Below are 23,999 nucleotides of genomic sequence, written 5' to 3' on the forward strand. Positions count from 1 at the left end.
CAAAGCCAGCCTCAGCAACAGTGAGGCATTAAGCAACTCAGTGAGATCCTTTCTCTAAATAAAGTACAAAATAGGGTTGGGGATATGGCTCAGTGGTTGAGTGCTCCTAAATTCAATCCCTGGTACTCCAAAAAAAAGGATGGTTTAATATACATAAATTAATGAAAGACAAAAATCACTTAGTCATCCAAATAGATGCAGAGAAGGCCTTAGAAAAAAATTCAGAACACATTCATGATAAAAACACCAAAGAAACTAGTGATAAAAGGAACCTACCTCAACATTATAAAGGCTATATATGAAAAATCCAAAGCCAACCTCATAATAAATGGGGGAAAATGAAATGCATTCTCCTTAAAATCTGGAACAAGACAAACATGTATACTCATACCACTCCTACTTAATATTAGTGCCAGAGCAATTAGGCAAGAGAAGAAAATAAAAGGGATAAAAAAAAGGAAAGGAAGAAATCAAACTGTCACTGTTTGCAGATGACATGATACTATACATGGAAATCCAAAAACTCCACCAAAAGACTGCTAGAGTGAATAAACAAATTTAGCAAAGTAACAGTTTATAAAATCAACATACAAAAATCAAGTTTTCCCATAGAACAACAATGAATCTGCTGACAAAGAAATCAGAAAAACAATTCCATTCACAATACCCTCAAAAAAACAAAAACAAAAACAAAAAAAAACCAAAAAACACAAACAAAAGAACATCCTAGAAATAAATCTAACCAAGGAGGTGAAAAACCTCTACAACAAAAACTACAGAACACTGAAGAAAAAAACTAAAGACCTCAGAAGACGGAAAGACCTCCTATGTTCATGGATAGGCAGAATTTATATTGCTAAACTGGCCACATTACCAAAAGCAATATATAGATGCAATGTAATCCCCATCAAAATATCAATGACATTCTTCACAGAACTAGAAAAAACAGTTCTTTTGTTTTTTTCAAAATTTATTTGGAAGCATGAAAGACCCAGAAAAGCAAAAGCAATTTTTTTTTTTTTAGTTGTAGGTAGATACAATACCTTTATTTTATTTATTTATATATGGTGCTGAGGATCGAACCCAATGCCTCACATGTGCTAGGCAAGCACTTTACCACTGAGCCACACAACCCCAGCCCCTAGCCAAAATAATTCTAAGCCCAAAAAGCAATGCTGGAGGCATCACAATACCTGAGTTTAAATCATACTACACAACTATTGTAACAAAAACTGCATGGTACTGCATAAAAGAGATCAATGGACAGAATAGAAGACACAGAAACAAACCCACACATCTAAAGTCATATGATTCTGAACAAAGGTGCCCAAAATATACATTGGAGAAAAGATAGCCTTTTAAACAAATGGTGCTGGAAAAACTGGTTATCCACAGGTAGAAGAATGAAACTAGACTCTGATTTCTCACCCAGCACAAAAGTTAATTCAAAATGGATCAGAGCTCTAGGAATTATACCAGAAAATATGCAACTCCCAGAAAATGTAGGGTCAATACTAGCAATTAGGCACAGGCAACAGTTTTCTCAATAGGACCCCTAAAACTCATGAAATAAATGCCAAGAGTTAATAAATGCGACAGCATCAAATTAAAAAGCTTCTGCACAGCAAAGAAAATCATTAGAAATATGAAGAGAGAACCTACAGAATGGGAAAAAAAAATCTTTCCTCTTCTGACAGAGGATTAATATGTAGAATATATAAAGAAGTCAAAAAAACTTAATACCAAAAAAAACAAATAATTCCATTAATGGGCAAATAAATTAAACAAATACTTCTGAAAAAAAAAAGAAGTATAAATAGCCAACAAATATATGAAAAAATGTTCAACCATCATGGGAAAATACAAATCAAAACTTTAGAGATTTCTTTTTGCAGGGGGGTTGGGGGGAGATTTACCAGGGATTGAACTCAGGGGCTTTCAACCACTGGGCCACATCCCCAGCCCTATTTTGTAGTTTATTTAGAGACAGGGTCTCAATGAGTTGCTTAGTGCCTCACCATTGCTGAGGCTGGCTTTGAATCAGCAACCCTCCTGTCTCAGCCTCCGGAGCTGCTCAAATTACAGGTGTAAGCCTGGCAAACCTTTAGAGATTTTATCCCAACCAGTCAGAATGACAATCATCAAAAATACAAATAACAATAAATGTTGAGAAAGATATAGAGAAAAAGGAACACTTTCACACTATTGGTGAGACTATAAATTAGTACAACCATTATGGAAATCAGTATGGAAGTTCCTCAAAAGACTAGGTAAGGAACCATCATAAGATCCAGCTTGATATTTATCCTAAAGATATTTATGCAAAAGATATTTATCCTAAAGAATCAAAGTCATCTTACTACGGTGATACATGCACTTCCATGTTTATATCAACACAATTCACAATAGCCAAAATATGGAACCTGCCTAGCTGTCTTTCAATGGACGAATTTATTTAAAGAAAATGTGGTATATACACAAAATGGAGTTTTAGTCAGCCATAAAGAAAACATGAAATCATGTCATTTGCAGGAAAATGGATGGAACTTGAGACTATTATGTTAAGTGAAATAAGCCAGACTCATAAGGTCAAGAATCATGTTTTCTCTCTTATGTGGAAGCTAGAGAGGAAAAAGGTAAAGAAAGGTGGGGGGTGGGGATATCTCATGAAAACCAAAAGATCAGTAGAGGAAAGGGACCAGGCGGTGGGAGGAGGGTAGGAAGGGAAGAAGTGCTGGGGAGTGGGAGTGATGCTGGCCAAACTTTATTGTTATATTGTGTACATGTACAAATACATAATGAGATGGGAATCTTTATGTATAACTATAATGTACCAATAAAGGAATATGGAAAGATTTTTTTAAAAAAAGTATGTACTATGAGGATACAGCAGTGAATAAAAGCCTAAATCCTTTCCCTCATGTATCTCACACCATAGTAAGGATAGACAATACACAAAACAAGTAAATTACACAGTAATATGCATGCACTGCTATTTTATAATAATAGGTATACATACAATTAAAAACAGAATCAAAGACTTCTCATGTTACAGAATGTGGGCCTAAGATCCAATTACTGTTCACCTTACTACAGGAGAGAAGTACTGGAGTCTTAGTACCACTGGGATTCTCTGGAAGGCTGTCACCTTCTTCAGGGTCCTGCCGGCCACTGTAATATAACCCAGGCTGGAAGTCTTCTGTATCCACTAAAAACAGGGAATAATCCTGGCCCGCAGCTACACTCCAGACTCCATTTTCACCATTTACCTAAAATGATCGAAACATACTGTCTGAGATGAAGATAATCAGAGAACCAAAATGTTAGGTTACTTCAGCAGGCATGGCACAAAGTCAGCCATATCTCAGAGGGCAAAACTCACTCAGCAAAGTGTGCAATCAAATACAGAACAAATAAAGAAGTAGAAAGAAACCCCACGTTTAGCTTTTTCATTTAGAACTGGATTATTTTTATAAAAATCCAAAGACTGGTATCTAAAAAGGAAAAACCGCAGATCTAATTTTTTGAGTTATTTTTGGAAGCCCCAGGATAATCTGTGTTACAATCAAGAGGCCCAGAAATGTCTGGAGCCCCACTCTCTAAAAGTAACAGCTAAAATACACCTTTGTCCATCCACATTTAGTTGTGTGCAGAAATATCAAGGTAAAAAGAAAAAAAATTAAGGCTATATTCTCTACTTTCTAATTAAACCTTGGGTGCTAAAACGCAGTTTCCCACTTATAATTTACTACCTTTCTGATATGAATTCACTATGCCAAATCCCAGGATGTTGAAATAGGCAAGACCCCTAGAAGCTCATCTGTGTGAACCTAGACCAGTGGTTTTCAAAGAGTGGTCTTTGTTGTAGCTGCTGCAGCAGCAACAATCACCTGGCAATGGTTAGAAATGCAAATTCTCTGGCCCCAGAGTTACTGAGGGTGGCATCCAAAATTCTGTTTTAACAATACCTCTGGGTAATTCTGACATGTGCAAAAGCTTGAGGACCATTAATTAAACCAATGATTTTCAAAGCTGAGGTTCTGCCTAATGATTCAGGAACTACCATGGAAAGACCGGTGCCAGGGAATTCCCACAAACCTTCAACTAAGGTGGTTCCATCATGATCTGTTTTACATATCAAATTCGTCATAAATTAATTTGAAGAAAGTGTACTGCTGCAGAACTACTTCCCTAAACCTCTAGACCCAGCTTTAGCCTTGACTCCAACCCTGATTAAAAAAAAAAAAAAAACCAATCTGTTGATCTTTTGTGTCTATACAGCTTCAGTCTGATTCCTGAACTGACAAAAAAAAAAAAAAAAATGAACAAAATCAAAAGCAAAAACTAACTAAAATCCTAATCCATTAGATCCTTCCTATCTAGATAGGCCCCAAGCACAAGGTGACTGTGCAAGTGGTGATGGGGGTGCATGCGTATCTCCACAACTTCATACCTATCCTTTTCCGCTTTTCAAGCCATTCAAGCCATTCAGTTACCTGACCTCTGGGTGGGTCAGCAAAGAATGAACAGAGATTTTAATAGGAAGAAAAAACTCATCATCTCAGTCTCTAATCAAAACTAATTCAAATCTTACTGTCTTTACTTTTAATTTTCTCAGACTGACTGGAATCACTTCAAAATTCATGTTTACCCTTCCCCAAATTAAAAAAATAAAAAGGTGATGCTATAACTTTTATATATACAGTTAAAGAATTATGAAACTGAATAACAAATTCTATTCTTCTCTGACTCTAAAAATGTTAAACGAATGTTTGATTTCTAGGGTCTCTAATGCTATACTTTAAAACTTTCCTTAGTGTGAATAAGTATATTTTCTATTTTATTTAAATTTAAAAAAAAAAGAAACAACAATTTGCTATATTTTTGTGATAACAGAAACTGGATGGCTTACTACTATAATGTCATATACTGAAAATATTTAAGATTAAACTAGACTATCTGTCCTCTGATGCTTTATTATCTTTACTTCCAAGTAAAATTAAGTTCATTGAAAGAAAAGGCAATATGGAAAAGTCTTAGTGATGGATACATGGTAAACATTGCATATATGAATTATTGGAATATTTATTAACTATAGTTTAAATTTAAATCATGTTCCTAAAATTGAGCTAACTATCCTTTTTTAAATTTTCTATCACTCTCAATAGAAAGAGGATGCCTTCAGATACCAGAATCAAAATGCATAAAGGAATGAGATCCATATCCCATGCACCTACCTTGCCCCCAACCAAAAAACCAAAACCCTTGTAAAAGAAACTAATATTATTAATGAGAATCTGATATTTCTTCCGAGTGTTAAAAAAGGTTGAAAAACACTATTCCAGATTTATATAAAAGGAACTAGAAGCTACCAAGCTCTTAACAACATTATATAATAAAAACCATTCATAAAACAGTGAAAAAAGTGACCTATACTTTTTAGTTTTATTACAGAAACTGAAAAGGCTTTCAAAAGGATTTTACTGCTAAGTATGTTACAAAACACACACACAACACCACAAAATGTTATATGAAAAAGTCAAATTGAAATGAGAAGTCAAGTAGACATTTTACGAATAAAGCTCAGAAAATATCACAGTCCTAACATTTGTTTTAAAAGAAAGTACTTTTAGTCAGGCATGGTGGCACATGCCTGTAATCACAGTAATTTGGGGAGGATGAGGCTGGAAAATTTCAAATTCGAGACCAGCTTCAACAATTTAGTGAGACCCTTAGCAATTTAGCAAGACTCTGTTTCAAATTAAAAAATAAAAAGGACAGGAGAGGTAGCTAGTGGTAAAGCACTCCTGGTTCCAATTTCTAGTACCAAGAAAAATACAAAATAAAAAAGAACTTTCACTTTTTGATTTTTTTGCCTTAAAAAAGACAAAAGAACTATAAAATATTCAGTGAACAGTTATGGTTAAGAAATTAAAACTAACACATTTGGTAAAGAGTACTTGAATCCAGGGTCATATACATACTAGGAAAGTGTTCTACCATTAAACTACATCCCCAGCTCTTTTTGTTTGTTTTTTGAGTTAGAGTTTCCCAGAGTTGCGCAGACTGGCCTCAAATTTGTGATCCTTATGCCTCAGCCCCCAGAATAGCTGGGATTATAGGCATGTTCCACCATGCCCAAATAAAACATATTTAAAAAGCATATTTAGCTTGAAAAGAAGTGGCTTCGTGTTACTAGAAAAAAAAATTTAAGGATCAAAATAATATTAGGCTACAAATATACAATTCCCCTAATTTTTTTGTAATTAGAAATAACAAACATGAAAGTATTATAATTCAGAAGTCTGAGTAAATTGTTATCAAGCTCAGAAAAGTACCTTTGCAAGACGAGGAACTGTTGTTGGAAAATCGGAATGCCCAAGTTGACCAAAGTTATTGCTACCCCACGAGTAAACCTACCAGAAAAGCAAAAGAATGGAGATAAGAGTTGTGAATCTGATCTTGCATATCAATTTTGAACCTTTCAAATCATTAATATATATCAATAATCATGCATAATTACTCATATTATTCATTCACTCTTTAAAATAACAGGTATTTTAAAGTAACATTAGAAGTTACTTGCAAAGAAAGTGATAAAAAAAAATAAAGGTAAATGCTCTGCAAAAGGGAAACTATGGAATGACCAGAAAGCTTTTGGTATATGAAGTTCAGTGTCACTATAGGAAAAACAAAAGTATCTGTGCTCTACCAGAGACAGCTGAAAACTGGATCACAAAGATTATGTTAAATGAAAATGTTTTTTGTTTATAGTGATCATGTAAATAATTCATAGTCCTTGTATAAGACTGTGATGATAGTTCCAAAAAGGAAAACATTTATGAATTAGCCATTTAAAGACAATTACTAGTGTGTTTTGAGAACATATATTCTTCCAGAAATTGTTAGGTATGTGAAATTTAAAATAAAAATCAAATATTTAAAGAGTTTAGGACAACCTGCTATCAGATCCCCTCTTGCCCTGTGAGAGTTCTCTTTTCTTCTCATTTGAATAAATCCTACTCCTTTCAAAATAGGAAGGGGGGGGGCGTAGCTAGAGTCCTTCACTGGCTTCTTAAAAAGATAAGAGAATTGGTTAAGAAGCCATTATCTGAATATATTTAAGAATAACTTAAAACAACTTATTTTCTTAGAAAGGTTTATAATGTCAGAAATCACTTTCAGGTCCCATGATTTCAAAAGAAAAATGCCCTTTTTTGTGTATTACTATGGATTTTCTTCATCAAAGAACAAATCAACAATATAAAACAACATTAAATAAATAAAGCTTCTTGGTAAGATAGACCAGTGCTAAATGCAAGCTCTACTATCTGGCAATTTTAATTTAAGAATATCTTAAGCTACAAAATTTCTCTTAGCTTACTTTCTTCCTGTGTAAAATGGAAATAGCACCATGTAACACATTCAAAAGTTTAAATGAGATGTGACATTTTTGCCTGACAGAGCAGGTACTCAATAAACCATATTTGCTTTATGTGGAATGGAAATAAGATCAGCATTTAAATGGTCTATCTTTTACCTGGGATTTGGCAGTAAGTGCAAGAGAATGGTAACCACCTGCCTCCAGGTGGATCACTTCTTTACCATCCAGACACTTTACACACAATGGCTGAAGCCTTAAAGATAAACACACACGTTACAAAATCAATGTATTCTCAGCAAGAATTATGATCCTGCTCAAATTATAGGGGCTTTTCAGTAAAAATGAACATTAAAATAACAATAACACATATATGTTCACACTACTTCAAATTTTATAAATAATTTTAGAAGGTTTTTAATTCAATTTTTTCTATTGAACACTAATGAACCCCCATAAGTCAGAATCTTTTAAGAACCACAGAACTACAAATGATTCATTATAGCAGAGGGTATACTAAGGACACAGTAGAACATAACTATAGAAGTGAGTGAGTTAAATTTTTTTTTTTTAATTTCATAGTATCCTTCACTCTGCTAAGAACAGACATTTATATCAACCCATTGTTTTAGACAATCATTCCATTTACACATCTTCAAGCTTCACAAATATATACTTTTTAATATAAGTATTTCTATACTTATATTAAACATTTCTATACTTATATTAAACATAATGATAGTTTTTCCCTGATGTACGCATAGTTTAGTGTTTCAGTTATAGTTCTTTTGACAGTGGCAGAGAGATATCTTTTGGATAAAATAACCTTGGTATTACTGCAAAAGTTAAAAATTTTAACTATTAAATTATGCAATGAAATATCATCTTATCTTTAACATTGCTTTTTTTTTAATTCCAAGATCAACATACATCAAAGGAGACATGGAAAAGTATACCATGAATACTTAAGTCCTTATTATTAGAAGCAAATTCAAGGCTAAAGTGACAGTTTTGTTTGTTTGTTTTGTTTTCTAGCAGAGTTAATGGTACATTATAACCTGGATCTAGAGGGACTGGATTTCCTCTAAGAGGAAATGGACATGTACAGACATTCATACTCGGGCAGTTATTTGTTTAATCCAACTTTTATCAGTAAATGCTTGTTGCACTTACCTAGGCAGAACATCGCCATGCCCCAACTGCCCTTCCTTTCCTTTCCCCCAGGTCCACACCTCTGTTCTCAGAGAAGGCAGAAGGGCATCTGCTTCTCCACTATATGTGGGAGTCAGAACCACTGTCCTGGTTTTCACCCGTGCAGCTTTTCTTAAGAGCCTGGGGGAAACTAAAAAGAAACCAGAGATAAGATAAAGGAGCAGAGAGCCAGGGAAAAGATACAGTTTTCATAGAGTATCATAATTTAAGTATACATAATTTTGAGATCTCTTTGACCCACAGATGTGGAATATTTATTTTGCCATGTCACTAACACACTTCCATGCTAAGGTCAAATTTTACTTAGTAATCTAAAGCATACCTAGAAAATTTTTATTTTTCCTGTCTCTTTAAAAATTATCTATGGAGCTGGGTGTGGTGGTGCATGCCGATAATCCTAGGGGTTTAAAAATTGAGAATTTTTCAAATAAATACATTAACATGGTATTTTTAAGGATATTTTGATAGGTTCTCTGAAAAAAAGGGGGATTTAATAGTCATGTACATTTGTAATAAAGGACTTATTTACTTACTTATTTATTTTGCAGTGCTGAGAATTTTTAACCCAGTGCCTCACACATGCGGGGCAAGTGCACTTCCACTGAACTACATCCCCAGTCCCCTAAAGGACTTATTTTAGATAAAAAATTTCAAAATTTGTATGGTAGGAAAAGGCTTATAAAATGTTAGTATTAAAAGCTTTTGCATTTTGCCTATATATTTCAAATTATTTTATAGAGAAATAATCTTTTGAAAGGATGCTGCCATCTTTGTAGTATTCAAAATTATTACAAACATACACCACACTATGTAAATCTTACATACCAATGTGGTTGCAAGATAAATTTTGAAGAAAATCATCAAAATGTCACTAAGTGCAGACCTATTCACTCATGAACTTAGTCATTAACTTGTGGGCCACCACAAAGTGATCATCATTTCTTACATTCTTTTCTGGTTAATGTACAATTTGTAAGCATAGAGACCCAAATAAACTACTTGAAGCTTCTTCAAAGATGTAATGCAGATGTTTTTTTTTTTTTTTTTTTTTTTTTGGTACTGGGGATTGAACCCTGTGGCAGGGTCTCTGTCCATCTTCAAAGTCAGTAATATCGGGATGAGAGTTCACACTGTCCTTTCTCTTGCTTTCTTCCTATTCCTCTTTTATTGAACCCAGGGACGCTTAACCAATGAGCCACATCCCCAGCCCTTTACATTTTTGATTTTGAGACAGTGTCTTGCTTCAAAAGTTGCTTAAAGCCTCACTTAATTACTGAGGCTGGTCTTGACCTTGTGATCCTCCTGCCTCAGCTTCCTGATTTGCTGGGATTATCGGCATGAGCCATCACACCCAGCTCCACAGATAATTTTTAAAGAGAGAGGAAAAATAAACTTTTTCTAGGTATACTTTAGATTACTAAGTAAAATTTGACCTTAGCATGGAAGTGTGTTAGTGACATAACAAAATGAATATTCCACATCTGTGGGTCAAAGAGATCTCAAAATTATGTATACTTAAAAAGCTAAAGGACATTTAAGATGAAAAAATTTTAATTCTCCTTCAGACTTAATAGAACCCAAGGGCTTTCTTATATATCATATATATATCATATATAAAAATCTAGTGGCAATGAGAATCAGGAGATCGGATAAGAGAAGTACACAGTGGCACAAGAAACTGTGGGAAATAGATCAAATGTAGGGAACAGGGCCATAAGAGGTAAATTTTAGTCAGGCTAGGATTTCTAATTTTGGAGCTCTACACAAAATGGTATAAATCAGGGGTTGGTAAATTATAGATCATAGATCAAATAAGGCCCACTGTCTGTCTTTATAAATAAAATTTTATTGAAATACGCACTTCATTCATTTATAGACTGTCTGCAGTAGCATTTATGTTACAACAGCATAAATGAGCAGTTATCACAGACTGTGTAATCTACAAATCATATTTTTCTTTGGCTCTTTACAGAAACAATTTGACAACTTCTGGTCTGACCTCATACTTTTCAAATACTAATGTCACACTAGTCACCTCAGTACCTTGTTATAATGCATGTTTTGATTCAGTAAGTTTGGGGAGAAGTCTGAGATTCTTCCTTTCTACCAAGTTCCCAGATAATGCTAATGCTATTAGTCTGCAGACCATTTCAAGGAAGCAAAAGTCTACTTGGCTGAGATTACAAAACTGATTCGAAAATGCAAAAGAACCCCAACTGTGTAATATTCTAAATACTCTGTAACCACATTACTAATGGTTACAGAAATGAAGTTTTCTCTTATTGAAGCTTAAAAATTCACTTACCCAATGCTCTTATCTACAAACTCATTGATTTAGAGTAGAGGTCCCAATAAGGAAATAAGGCTACTGCCACATTCCAGAACAAATAAGATTCATAACAAGGTTCATAAGCAGAAGCAGACATCAAGAAAAAATTATGTTCTATAGTTATTTCTAAAGCAAAGCATATATGTGACCCTTTTTTTAAAGCCACCATTTTAATAAAACTATATAAAGTTTTGAGTATGTCAGCTCCATAATCAGAAAACCTAATTTATTATAATATAGCATACAGTACTGATAACATCTACAGTTCACCAGAAGTCAGTTCACAAAGCTGGTTATTTCCTTACCTTGTGACAGTAATCCAGGGAGGGAGAGTCTTCGACTGCCTCCCTCTGATTCTTCTTCCCTGATATCCACAAGACTTGAACTTTTCTTTCCTTGCATTGATTCCTGTTTAACCTGTTCTTCTCTGCTGTCTTTCAGACCTTCTGGGCCTATGGAACTACTGCCTGCCTGCGTTCCAGTTTCACAAGGGGCTGTACTATAAAAGTTCATAACTTTCTTAAGAGACAAGGCCCCAGCCTCATAGGTAGCAGCCACTCTCACACCAACAGCAGATGCACAAGAGACCACCAGGCTGTTGAGGGCTGAGGTGCTTGTGGTTGGTGGGCTGTGAAGATTAGGAACTGCTTCTTCTACAAGAGGCTAAAATACACACACATAAAAAAAAAGAACATAAAAATATAATCCTTTATAAGACAAATAATCAATAAAGAAAATTTAGCCATCACTATTTGCATATAAAAATTTTAAACAAGAGAAGTCTTCATCTCCAACTTAAAAGTATCCCCTCTTGATCACAGTTAACATATTAGATGGACACAAAATACAGTTTCTTATCTGAAGTACTTCCTTCTGTCTGGGTGTTGTGTTTTCTCATGACATTTAAAAATAAGCTCTAACTGTTTTCATAAAATCAAGCAAAGGAAAAGAGGAGAGGAGAAGGAAAGATACAAAAAACACTGCTTTAATATAAGGTACACTGATACAGCCTGGATATAAGGTGGAAAAAAATCCAAGCTTTACTACTGATCACTTTTAGGAAAACTTGCAGATTGCTACTCAGAAATAGCAGAAAAAATTAGATTTTAAGAACATTTTATAAATGGAAATTTAGATATGGGATATAAAAACAGAAAAATAAGTTAGGCCTCTGATCTAACATCCTCAGAATTATGTTAAGGCTTTCTGCTTCTTTATCAATGAGTTATTTTCCATGACCCAGTAGCTAGACAAGTTGCAGGATTACCTTTGCTCTTGTTACCATAGAGAGCGAAAATGATATGTTAATAATTAAACACCTGGAACCAATGTCCTTAATGTGATTCACAGATATATTAAAAAGTCAAACCAAAGTTTTCTACTATCTTAGTAAAAAAATGAGCTGAAACTTACTCTAAGCTAATAAATACCATTGTTCACTAAAAAGAAGAGTCATTAAATATACCTAGTTAATACAAAAAAGCTTTTTGGCATATAAGCATAATTATAATGAAAAAAATAATTTCTTATTCTACCCTAAGATCCCAAAGGATAGCCACACATTCCTTAATTTGTCCTGAATTAAAAAACAAACCAGGGCTAGGGGGTATAGCTCAGCAGCAGAATGCATGCTCAGCCCAAGTGCCCAAGGTTCAATCCCTACCACCAAACCAAACCAAAACAACAAAATAAAATATATATAGTACTTCACTTTGGCTTCTGATTTTCTTAAATAATTCCTGGTTCCTGGTATAGTTTCTGAAGTGTAGCAGGTACTCAATATGTTTTATTGAATTAAATATTAAATTCAGGAGAGCTATTTCTACACAAAGTGAGTAGTCTGTAATAAGTCAATGAAATAAAAACTATACCAATCATATGAAACGAAAGATAAATAAAAACCCTGTTACTTCTTTGGTAATAGAATTCTCATAACTTAGCTGGGCATGTGGTGCATGCCTGTAATTTCACAATTTGGGAGGCTGAGGCAAGAGGATCATAAATTCAAACCCAGTCTCAGCAACTTAGTGAGGCCCTAAGCAACTCATTGAGATCCTATCTCTAATAAACTATAAAAAAAGGCTGGGGATGTGGCTTGGTGGGTAAGCATCACTGGGTTTAATCTCTAATACAAATGTGTGTGTGTGTGTGTGTGTGTGTATTTTTTTTTTTTTACCTCATAATTTGCTCAGAAGAACCAACCTCAATATTCCACCCTTTATGAAGGTTCATTACGGAAGTAGTGATATACTTAGGGGTGGCTATTAAGGTGTTCTTACCACTAGGTAGTGGAAAAGTAACAAAAGGCTATCTATTGGACTGGGGGTGTAGCCCTGAGTTACTGCAATTGCCTAGTGTATATGAGGTCCTGGGTTCAATCCTCAGCACTGCCAAAGAAAACATACATGAAAAACAAATAAACAAAATATCTGTACCTTATATAAACATTAAATTATTATTCTAATTCAGTCTTTCTATTTAATTACATTGGAGAATATAGTAAGTGAATAAATAAAACAAAAACAAGACAGAAAAAATACAAAACCAGCAATTTTGATGAAAGACAATTTTAGGAGTACTGGTCAACCAATAACATTTTGGTTTACTTCACATAAATGGGAAACACTTTCAGTTATATCTGGCCAGAGGAGAAAAATCTTGTCCCAAGCCTCAATTTCTAAGTTGAATATATGACTGAAATGCTGTTTATGAAGAATGAATTAAACTTAATAGGAACACACATTACCAAAACTAGCCCAAGTGACAAAAACTTTCCATATTTAACAAAGTAAGTCTAAAGTAAAATGCAATTTCATTGATGGCAATTTAATAATTAAATAAGCTATATATAACAAACTAAACTTTAGTAAATTAAAGGAATGACTTTTTTTTAATCACACTTTTTTTTATAAGCATGTGCAGTCTAAGAATGTTCTTTTGGTTTTTGTTTTGTTTTTGGCAATACTGGGAATTGAACTCATAGCCTCACACATGCTAAGCAAGCACTCTACCACTGAGCTATAGCCTTCCGGCCATTTTTATTTTATTTTTACACAAGGTCACCTTGCTAAATTGCCCAGGATAGCCTCAAACTTGCAATCCTCCTACCTCAGCCTCTTGAGTAGCTGGGACTAGAGTTAATATTAGAAAACAGCTATTATTGGATACCCACCAACAGATGAATGGATGAAGAAACTGTGGCATATATACACATTGGAATATTACTCAGCCATAAAGAAGAATGACTTTATGATATACACCAGTAAATGAATGGATCTGGAGACTATCAGCTAAGTGAAATAAGACAATCCCCATAAAACCAAAGGTTGAATGTTCTCTTTAATATGTGGATGCTAACCCACAACAAGGGTTGGAAGGAATAGAAGCTTAGCAGATTAGACAAAGGGGAATGTAGGGAAAGGAAGGGGGATAGGAATAGGAAAGACAGTGGAATGAATCTGACATAACTTTCCTATGTACATGTATGAATATACCACAGTGAATCTTACCTATACATCCACAAGACTGGGATCCTAATTAGAATAAGATATATTCCATGTTTGTATAAATACATCAAAATAGATTCTATTGTCCTGTCTAACTAAAAAGAATTTTAAAAGTGCCAAATAAAAGTTGAAAAAACCCAGCTATTATTAACTTTACAAATGAAATATCAACATGGTTTCATGAATGGATTGTGAAATAAAGATTATTTCTAAAAATATCTCCATGCTCTCATTCTGACAGAGTAACAATAGCAATAAAGAATCAAGAGACTATATGGTTTTTAAAGCATGAAAAAAATACCACATGGCAGATCTTCTATGACTAGATGTTTTTTTAATTTTAGTTTCTTAATTTTAGGGTTTTGGTAAAAGCAAAATCAAAAGGCTACACCTAAGTAAAAAGCAGAAATTATCCTTTTAGAAAAATTAGTTTTAAGCAGGGAGACTCAAACTTTATTGCAAGGTACAGGAAAAAGCTTTTGTTCATCTTGCCACAAGTATTCAAAATGAGAATGATTTTAACAAGATAAGAAAACATTACCTCCCAACCAAATAAAGTTCAGTAAGGACCACAGCTATAACTGATAAAAACGCAACAGAATGCCTTTCAGTGTCCTTCTGCCTACAACTGAAGGATCTGCCACCCTGAAACCTTCCCTGTTAGGAAGTAAAGGACTTTCCAAAACAGAACTCAGAACATTCTGTGCATATGTGATTATATTAGACTAAACTATTCAGGGATCCACCAAAATTCAGTACCTTAGCCATGCTAGGGGGTCATTAATGAGGGGGGAAAAAAAAGGAGGGTACTACTTCCAAAATAGGCCCAGCAAGACATTTTTCAACATGATAAAGAGCCAGAATGTGAACACAGTGATTTTTAATTAATATAGGTTCTTTTCTCTAGGCTCACCTAACAAAACAGAAATATAGTCAAACGTACAAACTAAAACACACCACAGAATCTTAGCATTTCCAAGTTTCTAAAGCAAAGTGCATACAGTTCAACTCTAATAATACCCTGAGGCTATGAAATTTAGCAAGTACCTGAGGTGGCATTGACTTTTCACCATTCTTTGAATCCTCCCTTACTGAATGATCTGACAGTTTCTGCAAGTATTCATTTACTGCCTGGGTGTCAGGGTATGATGGTATGCTTCTGGCAGAAGAAATTTCAGTTGTTCCCTCGATGTTTTGTTGGGAGGAAGTAGTATCACCACTTGTGGTGGGGGCGCTTTCAATGTTCAATTCGGAGGCAAGCGGCAGTCCAGCTTCTACAAGCGTGTTCTCAAACACTTCTCCCTGACTGTCAAGGGTCTCAGCAGAGGGGCTGATGGCAGAGCTGGCGTGGTTTTCTGCCTGGGATTCTGATAGTGTCACACCTAAAGGGCAACAGTGACTGTCTGAGATAATCACATGGTCCTCTTTGTCAGTCATGGTAATGAGGAGCTGGCTGCACTGGTTGCATCTCTCGGGGACTGGCTTCAGGTCCTGGGAAGGGAGGCATTGCACAAGTGCTAGGCTGTGGAAAGCACCACAGGCGACTTGTAGCACTACGCGCCCAGCAAGATGTTCCACCTTTTGTGGCTTTGTCACTGGGAAGGTAGTGGTGATGAGACCCAACTGACAACCGGTACCCCATGCCCAAATCTCTCTGCTTATTGACAATGCCAGAGTGTGCTCCTCGCCACATGCCAACTGCAAAATCCTGACTGCCAACAAAGGGCTGTTCTCAGAATCAGAAATGCTGACAGGATTCGGTTCTGGCACGTACTGCTGGTTAGCTACTGCACACTGACCCGCAGAGTTCTCCCCCCACATGTACACTATGCCACTTTCTGTCACTGCTCCGCTGTGGAAGCTCCCTGTTGCCACAGTAACAACATGTTGCCCAACCAGGGCATTTTCTAGAATGGGACTATCTGGACAAATTTCTGCTGATTCGCTTCTCCAAGGAAGAGTCCCAAAGCTGTAGACCTCACCATCTGAAGGTTTAAAAAAAAGAAAAAGAGAAGGTTAGTGAATTAACTAAAAATTTTATCAGCAAACTTCTAGCACTATGCCCCCAGATTTAACAAAACAGAATTTTAAAAAATTCTTTCCAAAGGACAGTTGTAGCGATTTGATTCAAACACACAGTATTTCACACTTATTTGTCTTTTAATAAATAACATAACTTTTTTAATATTTATTTTTTTTTTAGTTATAGGTGGATACAATATCTTTATTTTATTTTTTATGTGGTGCTGAGGATCGAACCGAGTGCCTCACGCATGCGAGGCAAGCACTTTTCCTCTGAGCCACAATCCAAGCCCCAACAAATAACATAACTTTTAACAAATAAACATTCTATACTATAATGAGAATTTACAAACCACAGCAGGTTACTTTCAGTCAAAGGGTATTATTACTCTTTCCTTCAGCCCCATCCTAAAACTCCCAGCATGAATCTACTACTAAACTCTAGCTAGTGTAACAGTCTACTGGAGAAGCAGATACCAAATACTCAGAAAAAAGTAACCATAGGATAAAGTAAGCAGAAGATAATAAAATAGACACATTTGCTAATGTCTAGAAGTTGGAGCAACAGAAAATCATACAATGGCATAAAAATAAAGATTCATTTGGACCCAGACTAGGAAAGTGGCTTTATGCCTCTAGGTTATACAGAAAGAACCAGTATCAACAAGACATGTAAGTCACATAAAATGTAATTTTTAGATGTTCCATATATATATACTGTATACTAGATACTAGAGAGCCTTTCTAAGATAAGATTTACTTAAAAAGCAAATCGTCACAACAAAATAAACATAGCAGAAAGCAAATGAAACTAACAAATGACTAGCTAACTTTAGAACTAAAATGAAAGGCAGTGAGATACACACAAAATTATAACTTATATGTATCCAGGTAGCTATAAGTCTTAATTTTATTGCTATATTGTAGGAGTTTGGGAGCATGTACATATGACCCAGGCTGGCTAAAAATTCAAGTGTAACAAAGACTTGACCTTAAGTTTTAAAAAATATTGAATCAAATTTACTATTCCTTCTTTTCTATATGAACAGAAACTTATCCATATTTTTTGATTAATGAAGAAATAAGTACTATTTTCCCCTCAAGGCAGCAATTAAGTTGATAATTGAAAAAATGCAAACTTTATCTCTGTCCTATTGTGTGTGGCATATATAGCTACACACGCCAACTCATCACAATAGTTATATAGGGAAGAACACAATAGTGGCTAGAGGGGATATAGGAACTTTTATTAAGAAATTTATGCTTGGATAAAGAATAAATGGGGGGCTGGGGTTGTGGCTCAGTGGTAGAGCACTTGTCTAGTGCATTTGAGGCACTAGATTCAATCCTCAGTACCACATAAAAATAAATAAATAAAAAATAAAGTCATTGTGCAGGGCTAGGGATATAGCTCAGTTGGTAGAGTGCTTGCCTCACGTGTGCAAGGCCCTGGGTTCAATCCCCAGCACCACAAAAAAATAAAAAATAAAAAAAGTCATTGTGTCCATCTATAACTAAAAAGAATATTAAAAAAAAAAAAAAAAGAAGAAGAATGGGAAAGTAAGCTCACTGATTAAGACTTTTTAAACTTTTCTCCCAAGGAATAAAACAATAGTCACTCACTCTTTCAAGTAACATTATTCCACTAGCAAGAGCAACATTGCAAATAAATGGATATGTAACTTCCCCACCACTTTATTTTTACCCTGAAATACATAATAATGGAGCATCAATGAATTATGAGCTAACAGTCAAATTTAATACAGACAAAGAATCTTGAATCATTTTAGCATTCAATCAGAACCATTCATTTTCTCACCTGAAAAGGATAACATTAGAGATCTTTGTGCTAAAATATGCTCACATTGTGTGAAATGAGGTTATTTTACTTTGTTTTTTCTGGAGCATAGGCATCTTTGAGGATACTGCTTTAAACACGAACAATAATAGGACATTTATATATATTTCAAGTTATCCCTCAATTGTCCCAGCTTTTACTGAAGATTTCCAAATATCTTAATGAACATATTCCAACTTTTCATTCAAAACAACAGTATTCTACTTTTATGAGCTTGAGAACTCCAAAGTCAGATTTAAGCTTTATTTCCTAGAGTTTATCTTCCCTTAGTTCCTAGAAGGAAAATACCAAAGCAGCATTTAATATTTAATAAATGTTTATACAGCAAAATGTATGAATTAGTGAAATCAGTGGCAATCCTGGCCCAAATCAAATTTGCCATGATTGAGTTGATAAACTGACATCAAGATTAAAGGCAACTCTCAAAGCTCACACCTATAATCCCAGCAACTTGGGAGACTGAGGCAGGAGGATCAGAAATTCAAGGCCAGTTTTAGCAATTTAGCAAGATCCTGTCTCAAAATGAAAAATAAAAAGGTCTGGAGAATGTAGCTTAGTGGTAGAGAACCCCTGAGTTCAATCCTCATTGGAGGCAGGGGACTAAAGACAACTCTACATTAGCACGTTTCTATTTTAGATGCACAAGTTTTTATGTGCTCTTATGAGCTGCTACTTATGCCTGAGAAAAACTGTACTGATACAATACAGTCCAGTGACTTAAAAACTAGGCTTTGAGGGGCCAGAAACAGTGGCGCACACCTGTAATCCCACTGGCTCTGGAGGCTGAGGTAGTAGGATCACAAGTTCAAAGCCAGCCTCAGCAACTTATCCAGGCTCTAAGCAACTTGGCAAGGCCCTAAGAAACTAGGCAAGACCCTGTCTCAAAAAATAAAAAATATAAAGGGCTGGGGGTGTGGCTCAGTGGTTATATGGCCCCCCCCCCCGTTCAATCCCCAGTACCAAAACAAACAAAAAAAATCAGAAATCAGACTGAGTTCCCATCCTGATTCTGACACTTTAAATAGCTATGTATGCTAAGGGAAATTATTTAACTTCCCTGACCTTCAGTTTATTTATTATGACCTTCATTTTATCTGTAAATAACAAGAGCAGCCACGTCATAAGGTAAAGATTCAAAGATAAAATGTGGAAAATGTTTAGTGTTAATTCTGGCACACAAATGTTTGATAAACATTGACTATTATAAGCAGCAAAGTTCACTGAGAACCCCTAACATTCAATAACTCTCTTACCTGACTTTACACACTCAGGCATTTATTACCATTTTAGTTAGTATTTGTTAAACCATTCTTTTCAATACCTTCAGTCAAAAGAACTCCATGTTTCACTCCAAGGGCTGCTTGAAGAACAGTCTTTCCTCCCCAGCCTGGCAATCTCTCTGGTATGATGGAAAAGGATCCCGCCTGCCAGACATGGACCAGGCCTCTTTCTTTGGATCCTTCTGCTTCTGTTGAACTATAAACATTTGGGGAAAATATATAAATATATATATTTTTTTTCTTACAATTCAAAACTGTATCTTTTGGTCTTAATACTTTCCATGAAATTATGTCTTTTATCAGGATTCATGGATGATTGGGTCCTAAAAGTTTAATTATTGCCTACATTATGCTTTGGTTTTGATATAAGAGACAAAAAAAAAAAAAAAAAACCAACTATTTACATAAAGGCTGGAAGATAATCTAAGCCCACAAATTATTTCTCTCTATCTAAGCAGGAAAGAAAAAAACTGGATATTTTTGGACGTTTTATGATTTGGGAGCATAAAATTTTGAGATTCTAACTTCTCAATACATTAATTAATACCTTGTTTAAATAGTCAAGTTAAAACATACCCACTGGGTTTGTTCCCTAGTACCACATTTTAAAAAAAATTAAATAAACAAAATAAAGGTATTATGACCATCTACAACTAAAAAAAATAAAGTACCCCCAAGATGAAGTCTTATTTTAAAATTAGTTTATAATTGATGAAAAGTTTTGATGAGAAAGATCTGAGAAATAGAAATCCATATTTCACTTTAAGCTGAGTTTAAATCTATAATTTCTGTTTAAGTTTTTAAAATAATTTGAGCCAGGCATGGTGGCACATGCATGTAATCTCAGTGCTTCAGGAGGCTGCGGCAGGAGGATCGAAAGTTCAGAGTCAGCTTCAACAATTTAGCCCTAAGCAACTTAGTGAGACCCTGTCTCAAAATAAAAAATAAAAAGGGATGGGGATGTGGCTCAGTGGTTAAATGCCCCTGTTTTTCAATCCCTGGTATCAAAAATAATGTTTTGATTTGTAATTGATACATAATTGTACATATTTATGGGGTGCAGTGTGACTATTTCAATATGCGTCTACAATGTGTAATGATCAGATAATCAGATCAGGGTAAATGGCATATTTATCATTTCTTTATGTTGGAAACATTCAAAATTCTCTCTACTAGAAATTTTGAAGTATGTAATTAATTGCTGTCACTCATATTTCCCTACAGTGATATACTATCCCCATTAACCACCCTCTCTCCATCTCCCCATAACCCCCAAATCCTTTCAAACCTCTGGCAATCACTATTCTATTCTCTATGAAATCAACTTTTCAGCTTCAGCATGTTAAGTAAAAACCTGTGGTATTTACTTTTCTGTGCCTGATTTATTTCACTTAACATAATGTTCTCCAGTTCTCTCCATATTGCTGAAAATGATAAGATTTCAAATTTTCATGGCTGAATTTTTTTTCCATTTTTCTTTTTTTTTTCAGTACTAGGGATTGAACATTGAACCAAGGGCCATTTTACCACTGAGCTACATGCCCAGCCCTTTTTAATGTTTTATTTTGAGATGGGGTCTTGATACGTTGCCCAGCTTAGCCCCAAACTTGTGATCCTCCTGCCTCAGCCTTCCCAGTAGCTAGGATTATAGGAATGCCCACAGTGCCCAGTCATGGCTGAATATATTCTGTTATGCATATATATACCACATTTTCTTTATCCATTCATCTGTTAACAGGCATGTAGGCTGATTCCATATCTTGGCTACTGTGAACAGAGCTGCAATAATCACAGGGTTACAGACATCTCTTCAATATTCTTGTTTTCTTTCCTTTGGAAATATTCGCCCAGTAGTGGAATTTCTGGGTCATATGGTAGTTCTTTTTCTAGTTTTTCAAGACTCTCTATACTATTTTCCATTATTTAGATTTAAGAAAAATTTACAACAGATGCCAGTAAAATCTTTCAGGCTTTATTCATTTTCCAGCCTAAGAATTCCATCTAATTTGATGATTTTATTTCAAATAATACAAAACTCACAGCTGAAAAATAATGACTATAATCTAACTGCCACCCCTTCTAGGAAAAGTGTATATTAAGCTATTCTGTTTTCCTTTACAAAGTTTTCCTACATGCCACAATGATAATTTTCCCCCTTTTCCTTTTTACTAGAACACAGGTGCTAAAATTTTAGTGGGGTAAATTTAGTTGATATGTGGAACAATTTTTTTGAATACCTAGAATTTCTCTACTTTTGCTAAACAATACTCCCTTAAATTATTATTGTGTAATACCATGGTTCTATGGAAGAAAAGCCACAAATTTAACCTTCTTTCTAAATATCTTCTATGACTAGTTTTCTAAGGATAACGTTTGATTAAAATTAGTAAAGATACCTCTGAAAACTTAAAATTATTTGTAAGAAAAAAATGGCTACAAGAGCTTTAAAATAATGAAGTGAAGCTATTTAGTGTCTTTACAAGCATAAGAAACTAGCAACAAAGCTTATTACTAGTCAAATTTTAATATTATTCTCTCTTTACCAATCAACTACAAATGTCACTAACTATTCCCACTTAACAACCATCAACAACCAAAAAAATTAAACTGAAGAAAAGCTACCGGCATAGAATTGTTTATTGTTTTCCTAGAACAATAGAAGAGAAGGAAGAATTGATTTTACCTTCTCTTCTTTGAGTCCATCGGTCAGTGGGAGCACTCCATCACCAAACCATTCCCTCTTTAGAAAGAGTATATCAAGACCTAAATGGGAAAAAAACAGGGTAAACACAAAGAGAGTTAAGAATACTTTGCTATTTTATTCCTCAGACTTGAAAACGGAGGGGGGAGTGCTGCCCACTAACAAGTGTACATTCACTGGGCAATAAATACACAGCAAAACTATTTAAACTATTTCACATCCTGCCTGCCAAAGTCAAATATCTAGACTGAGCCTGCCCACCAAGCTTATAAAAATGCCTGTTGACCTGCCAAATGTAATGTCAAGGAAGAAAAGACTACTACAGTTAAACTGTACTGCTCCAGGCAACTGATTTTTTGTTTGTTTTGTATTATGAAGAAGATGGTTTAACCCAAAAATCAATGTGTTAAGTTCAAAAATTACATACATATTAAGGTTACTTTTAAAATGTTTCCGGAAAATATGAAGATTTAAATATCAATTGAGGAAGATTTGTTAAAATCGCCTCAGTAATATATTAGATCCAAATAATTTTATGTATTTCAGTAATGAACAAAAAGTTACATTATTAAAAAAGGAAGTTTTTTCATTTATTGGAACTAGCAGTATTTTTCCCAAATCAATTCCTCAATTCAAAACTAATAACATGCCTCATCTAGAGGGCTAGAAGTTGCTTGAATTTTAAAATAGTTGTTTTAAAATCCACCATTCAGTGGGAAAGAGCCACATCAAAATCACTGTACAGGGGCTGGGGTTGTGGATGGGGGGTAGAGCACTTGCCTAGCATGTGTGAGGCACTGGGTTCGATTCTCAGCACAGCATATAAATAAATGAACAAAATAATAAAGGTCCATCAATATCTAAAAAAAATTTTTAAATCACTGTACAAATATCATGACCCACCTGTTTAGAAACTAAGTGTTGAATAAATATTAAGACATTGAAAAATAAAGAAGCTGAAGAAATGCTGAAAGCATTTCAATTCAGATATTTACATTTTTAAGGTTACCAAAGCTCATGAAAATAACAGCAATGAAGCCTTTTTATATGTGGACCACAAAAATACTGGGCACAAATTTGTGATTTTTTTTTCTGGAAAAGGATATGGTTCACAGTGCACTGGAAACAGCCCATACTGGCAGGGGTAATCTAAGGTCCATCTGTTTACTCCAGGTTACCTGTGAATTCTTACTGTTTTCCATCTGTATATTTAAGGAAATTACTTTCTACCTACTGCTTATTTTAGAAAGATTTTGAATCATTCAAAGTTGGATAAAGGGTACTGTGTAAACAGGAAGTAAATCAGAATAAATTTAATAAATGTTATTGATTTTAAAAATACAAGCATTAAGTGCTACTGCATTTTTTGCATAAATAACTAGCTTTAATAAAATCTACATTTCGTTGTGTACAGTGAAATTTTGAAGCCAGATCTAATCTGTGCTTATCTGTTGCAGATCAAGCAGTTCTATACCTTTGGCTAAATTCCAGCAGTACCCTACGGAAGCCAGAGAACTCCTCTGGGAGGATGCGGAAGTACATAAGCACATCATACTTCTCACAATAGATTCGCTGCATGGAAAATACCTCAAGAATATTGAGAATCTTTTGGTAAAGTGAATAAAATCATCAATATTTATCCTTAGTGTCAGAGTTTTGAATAATTTTTCTATTCTTTTTTTTTTTTTTTTTTTTTTTTTTTTTTTTTTT

General features: G+C 34.6%; 1 protein-coding gene across 7 annotated transcripts in view; it reads right to left on the bottom strand.

Moving 5' to 3' along the window:
• The window catches only part of Als2 (alsin Rho guanine nucleotide exchange factor ALS2), a 72,361-nt gene that overhangs the window by 37,579 nt on the left and 10,783 nt on the right, over positions 1–23,999 (bottom strand). For 6 of the 7 annotated variants that reach the window (XR_007349439.1, XM_015481268.2, XM_015481265.2 and 3 more), the window contains exons 2-9: positions 22,272–22,351; positions 19,630–19,784; positions 15,476–16,413; positions 11,228–11,585; positions 8,555–8,723; positions 7,541–7,637; positions 6,339–6,416; positions 3,087–3,269 (exon numbers count right to left, since the gene is read on the bottom strand). Coding sequence is in view for 6 of the 7 variants with exons in the window: in XM_015481268.2 (XP_015336754.1) it covers positions 3,087–3,269; positions 6,339–6,416; positions 7,541–7,637; positions 8,555–8,723; positions 11,228–11,585; positions 15,476–16,413; positions 19,630–19,784; positions 22,272–22,291 (1,998 nt within the window). In the remaining variant the exon portion in view is untranslated. Of the gene's footprint in view, positions 1–3,086; positions 3,270–6,338; positions 6,417–7,540; positions 7,638–8,554; positions 8,724–11,227; positions 11,586–15,475; positions 16,414–18,269; positions 18,582–19,629; positions 19,785–22,271; positions 22,352–23,999 lie in introns of those variants that run through there. The other variant, XM_048808321.1, reaches the window with a different exon arrangement.

The sequence above is a fragment of the Marmota marmota genome, unplaced genomic scaffold (genome assembly GCF_001458135.2).
Source record: "Marmota marmota marmota unplaced genomic scaffold, marMar, whole genome shotgun sequence".
NCBI lineage: Eukaryota > Metazoa > Chordata > Mammalia > Rodentia > Sciuridae > Marmota > Marmota marmota.